General features: G+C 41.4%; 1 protein-coding gene across 1 annotated transcript; it reads left to right on the top strand.

Moving 5' to 3' along the window:
* Positions 1 to 2,929: 2,929 nt before the first annotated feature.
* LOC146004804 (sodium-dependent proline transporter-like) lies at positions 2,930 to 5,470 on the top strand. The gene is made up of 2 exons (XM_083143829.1): positions 2,930 to 2,999; positions 3,528 to 5,470. Exons 1-2 carry the CDS (start codon positions 2,930 to 2,932, stop codon positions 5,468 to 5,470), a joined length of 2,013 nt encoding a protein of 670 aa, XP_082999955.1.
* The last annotated feature ends 466 nt before the right edge of the window (positions 5,471 to 5,936 follow it).

The raw sequence follows: 5,936 nt of genomic DNA, 5'->3' as shown, positions 1-5,936 counted from the left end.
ATGGACCGGGATTCTGTTCCACACCCGAAATAATCAATGTCATTACGATCACCAATCCCAGGAAGAACAAGCCGCTTAGATTGAGAACAGTTTTTGCTTCCACTTTTGTCACTGGCAACTTCCTGGCCGATGCATTCCAAGCACCGATCGCACAACGCCACTGCTCTAAGGAATTTCCCATCTTCGCACACTTCACGCTTCACTGAGCACGGGAGCCTCGAGATAACACGTCTGAACCGAACGAATTACGAAATGGATGTGTTACAATATGCTAGTATATAAATTATGTCTGAACATGAAAACTTTCATGTAAACTTCGCAGACAAAACAAAGCTACTGAGATGTTGAATTTTAACACCGAAGAAAGAGAACATGACAACATGAAGTATTGAATATTTTCACAGAGGTCCACCCATTTTTCTTTCACTAAAATTCAAGAATCCATTTTGGCATTGAATCACCGCTTCCTTTGTTATTTAAATATGTGCAGTTATATATTAATTATAATAATTACATAAATGACCATCAATAATAAAAAAAAACAATAATTGGACCTGTGTCACACATACATTTTATCATTGAGCAAACTTTCAGCATAGTAATTATAATAATTACAAAAATTACCATAATTACCAACTAACTGTACACTGTTACTGTTATGACACTAGTGGTTGAACACCAGTGGCGTAGCGTGATTCTATGAAAGGCGTAAGGCTTCCTTAGATAAACCTGATCTTAATATTGGATAAAGAAAACCCAAAGATATTTTAACTAAATAGAATCTATTTGAATGTAAGTCATGCATGGGCTTACTCAATTTCAAACACAAAATGCACACACTCTATGTTAACAATAATAGCATATGTATGTATTACTTAATGAAAATTCTCATTTATACTGTTACTCGATCCGACGATCCTTTAGTCTGAACACCTCAATCACGTCGTTGTAGAATCGGGAGTTTCTGGTCAATTTCTTTAGCAGCTCCTTTTCAATGGATATCAGTCCCAAGTCAGATTTATTTTTGTCTGTGTGCTGCGTTGAAATGTATGAATCCTCTACAGTGCAGAAAACTACTTTTCCACCGACGAGCTTGAGGCAGGAACAGTGAGGAACAATTCTGTTAGTTTGTACACTTGTTCAACAGCTTCATTCAAATGGGTAGTACGCAAGTACTCATGAAGTTCAAACACACTCTTTACTCGATATTCGGCTTCAGAATAAATTACCTGTAGCTCAAGTTTCAACTGGTAGCAATTGACAAATTTTGCATGCAGCTTAGTTAAGGACACAAACTCTTCTTCTGGAAAGGCCATGTCATATTTTTATTCTTATTATTCTTTTTCTTTCACTAAAAAGCCATTTGTGGGAAATGAGTAGGATACAATTTGCAAATGCAAATGCAAATGCATTCGAGAATATTACTCATTATCATGGTTACGATTTTTGCGCACATTTTGAAAAGCATATCAAGCAACTTAGTCAAAGGAAAAGGTAAAAGAAATCTGTAAATCGTAACGCTAAGTATTACGCGTATGCTTTTAACATTACGGGCAACTGGGATACACGCGCCTAACTTCGCGGGCGCTGCCGGATCTAGAATTGCCAGCCATTCCTCTTTTATCTTTAATTCGCTGCTTCTAATGAAGGTGATATCCAACATTAAACCATCTCTTTGTGAAGTTAATAGTTAGTTTACACATTTAAAATGACACCTGTTTTGTTAGCTACACCTCTCGTCAAGCATTGTTGAAACAACACGGGAGTAGATGTTCTTGGTTCTCTTCCGACCGTGGCAAACAGACGCAGCGGGGACATAAATCTCGCCAGTTAGCACCCACTGGTAATGCGCCTTACAGTGCGTGAGAATCGGGGCGCCCTGTCATTGGTTGAGAAGATACTACGTAAGCAAACACACCCGCCATGGGCGAGTCCAAATCATTTCTTCCATTCACCCGCACGTAAGTCCTCTCAAGAAGCCTTACAGAGAAACAACTCGAATCAAAACAAGTCCTCAACTGTTTCGTTAAAAGTTCTACTTGAAGTCTGATATTGCTATGTGTGTTCAAGCGATAAATACGGGAATGAAATACGTTTTCTTCAATAATTTCAATTTGTAAGGTGGACTTACAAGCCTTACGTGGGCACTACGCCGCTGCTGAAAACACATCCCAAGAGGGAGACCAATCACATCATTTTTACCTCCTATACATGTTACCTGATGATATGGTGAAATTGATGAAGGGACACTCACAAACAACATCCATACCCAGGTGGGGATTAGAACCCGAGACCAGTTTCCGGTTAAGTACACCTTGTGGCCAGATAGGCTAATCGGGACTGGATCTGCAGTTCAAAATGGTGCACGAAACACTGCAATGTTCCTTCGCCGGAACCCCTTGATTACGAGATGATGTCAGAAATGACTTTACACAAAATTAACTTGATTATGCAACTTCTTCAAACTTATTAAGCAGATTTATATCTGACTATTTATAGGTAAGCCGAACTAATATATACACGTCAATCAGAAATAACATTGTTAAGATATTTGTGTGCGTGTATATATGTGTGTATTTCGGATTTAGGGTTTCGAACTGAAAGTAACTTCCGGTAAACTATAAAAAAGACTAAATTCTCTTAAAGCCACTGTCGCCGATTGAGAAAACTTTAAACTTCCCCTTCTTTATACTTTCCCGACATTAATACTTCGAAACAATGGAAGACATCCCAATTATCTTGCACAGGGAAGGAGCAATCCCATGGATATTATTGATTGTTGACGTTTTAAAAATCGGTAAAGAGTTTCCATGGAATTAGTGCAGCGAAAAAATCAATTAGCACCATACGCATATTTTGTGATTAGCAAGAAAAAGAATAAAAAAAAGAATAGATATTCACGATCTAAAGAGAAAAAGACAGTGAAGCTATGGCCAACACGTCAATCGATGAGCAATCTCTGCCAAGTATCGAAGAGAGCGAGTTGGATAGAAGCATAAGTGATGAAGCTGGGCCAGCAATTGAGACAGAACCTTCTGAAGCAATTGAGACCGAACCTTCTGAAGCAATTGAGACCGAACCTTCTGGAGCAAATGAGACCGAACCTTCTGGAGCAATTGAGACCGAACCTTCTGGAGCAATTGAGACCGAATCTTCCGAAGCAATTGAGACCGAACCTTCTGAATCAATTGAGACAGAACCTTCTGAATCAATTGAGACCGAACCTTCTGGAGCAATTGAGACAGAACCTTCTGGAGCAATTGAGACCGAATCTTCCGAAGCAATTGAGACCGAACCTTCTGAATCAATTGAGACCGAACCTTCTGAAGCAATTGAGACCGTACCTTCTGGAGCAATTGAGACCGAACCTTCTGGAGCAATTGAAACCGAATCTTCCGAAGCAATTGAGACCGAACCTTCTGAATCAATTGAGACAGAACCTTCTGAAAGTCCACTGAGAAAATCCAAATCGAAATTGATTCCCCTCAAGAGATGCCGACAGAGAATCCCGACTCTCTATGTTGAAGATGACGAAGATGACGTAGACGTTCCTCCCAGAGTGGTGACGTTTGCAGACGTCGTCGAGCAGTACTCCATCAGCGATGACTCACGGTCAATAATCTCCGAGCTTCGAGTCCGACTGGAGACCAGAAGCATCAAGTTGATGGAACCCGACGCACATCCCGGAGAGGCTAAGAAGTACTTGAAACGAATGGAGATGTTCTTCTACTACCTTATCCCATGTATCGGCATCGGAGGCGTCTTCAGATTCCCCTACATGTGCTACATTCATCGAGGGGGAGCCTTCCTCGTCCCGTATCTGCTTATGATCCTTCTTTGCGGAATACCCATGTTCCACTTGGAGACAGTTGTTGGGCAGTTCACCAACAGCGGATACATCAAAATGTTCGGTGCGGCTCCCATAATGAATGGAGCTGGATATGCAACAGTGATCCTCAATGTTTTCCTGTGTGCGTACGCAAGCGTCATCGGCAGTTATTGTCTTTTCTTCATGGTCTATCCCGTGAGCCAACTTATCGACTGGAGTGCATGCCAGTACTCTTGGAATGATGGAAACTGTACCGAGGTGAGAAATAGTGGCTTGAAAAGCTTATCGGTGGCTCTGCAGAGTCCGTCAGATCAGTACCTCAACAAATTCGCCCTCAGAACATCGGCCAGTATTGATCAGCCTGGAGGACTCGTGTGGGAGCTGTTGACGTTCCATCTCTTGTTGTACGCTCTGATCATCACTTGTTGCTCCTTCGGCTGGAAAAGAATTCGAATAAGTTTCTATTTTCTGATGGCGCTTGGATACGTGGCCATGGTAGTGATGATACTCCGTGCAGTCACTCTCCCTGGATCAACGAACGGGCTTATAGCGTACTTGGTGCCTGACATGAACGAATTTCTTAGCATCAAAACATGGGTGGACGCTGCAGTGCAAGCACTGTTCACCGTCGGTGCAGGACTAGGGATGGCGGTTCATCGAGCACGGTTCAACTACGTGAACAACGACTGTTCGTGGGAAGTGTTCTGCGTTCCTGCTCTAAGCGCAGTGGTCAGCATCCTCTTTGGACTCATCCTATTTTGTGGTTTGGGATATTTGCAGGCGCAGACAGGTATTCCCATGTTCTCTTTGGCAAAGGACGGACCAGCAGCTATGTTCTCAATATACCCTGCAATGATAGCCACCTTCCCCTTTCCCCAGTTATGGAACGTGATCCTTTTCCTCTCTCTTGGCTTCATTACGCTCTCTTGGATAGTAATACAGCTGGACGCCTTGCAGTGGAGTTTGTTCGACTTATACCCTGTACTGAAGAAGGAAAGAAACTTTCGCATCACAGTGACGACATTCTTACTGCTCATAGGCTCCGCACTGTGCCTTCGGGAGAATGGTATCTATTGGATGAAACTTCTCGATACGCACGCAACGCTCACAATAGTCATTATTTGCCTCATGGAACTGATTGCTTTTGTTTTCATATTCGGCATGCAAAACTACGCAAAACTTCTTAAGTTTGTTCACGGTGCAAATACTGTTAATGTATTGTGGTGGTTGTGTTGGATTTTCCTGACTCCCGTAACACTACTCGCTGTCGCTTGTGCCTTCGTGATCTGCAACGAAAGGATTTCGTACAGGACAGAACCGTTCCCCCTTTGGACTGTAATAGCAGGGTGGATCATAACGTTCCTACCAGCAATGTTTATACCAGGGTACGTTATATTGAAGGTATTAACCACGGAAGGAAAGATGGTAGAAAAGTTACGAAATCTAGTCCGTGCATCTACTCACTTCGAACCAGAGAATGAAGCGGATGCGAATCGCTGGCTCGACTTCTGCAGACTCTATTCGCCCAGCAACAGCTTTGCGGATCGCGTATTATCGTTATTCTCACGGCGTTCACGTGATGTTGACGTTGAAAGTGGAGAAGCGATGTATAATTTCCTTTCGTGTAGTGTACATATATAATTTCTTAGAATGTATTCAAAATTTTAAAAATACAAATACGAAATGAACTTGTGTGAGTAAAAAGTAATTTTCCATGCAAATTTAACATGAAGATGTTCAAACTTCACATTGTAATCCATATTAAGGTTTACCTCTTCTGTAGACGCTCCTAACAATGGAAATGGTAATTCAATATGAGCCGTGGAAGCATGTTTCACTGTTCATAGTTTCGTCTGTTCCAGAAAAACGTTTCTAAAACCTGTTTTAAAAAAATACTATATCTTTCAAATAACCATAAAATTCTGAAGAAATAAAAACAGCAAATCGGTGTGTGGTATTCTAAAAATAGAACTTCTCATCTCTCCCGCGTTACATATCAGCTTATTTGAATTTTAATTTGAAATTATTACTATACAGGGTGGTCCATTTATAATGATAGTATGGAATATCGCATGCAGAATGCATCCAATCGAAAAATTGCACAGAA

This window comes from Lepisma saccharinum, chromosome 22, assembly GCF_977018435.1.
Source record: "Lepisma saccharinum chromosome 22, izLepSacc3.1, whole genome shotgun sequence".
NCBI classification, from domain to species: Eukaryota; Metazoa; Arthropoda; class Insecta; order Zygentoma; family Lepismatidae; genus Lepisma; species Lepisma saccharinum.
This window is presented reverse-complemented; position numbering and strand designations above follow the sequence as displayed.

What these genes read in the sequence shown, in the direction of transcription:
- LOC146004804 (XM_083143829.1), top strand. Translation starts at nt 2,930, where the DNA reads ATGGCCAACACGTCAATCGATGAGCAATCTCTGCCAAGTATCGAAGAG. An exon ending in CGAGTTGGATAGAAGCATAA is followed by an intron (nt 3,000 to 3,527) that starts GTGATGAAGCTG and finishes TCTATGTTGAAG; the next exon opens with ATGACGAAGATGACGTAGAC.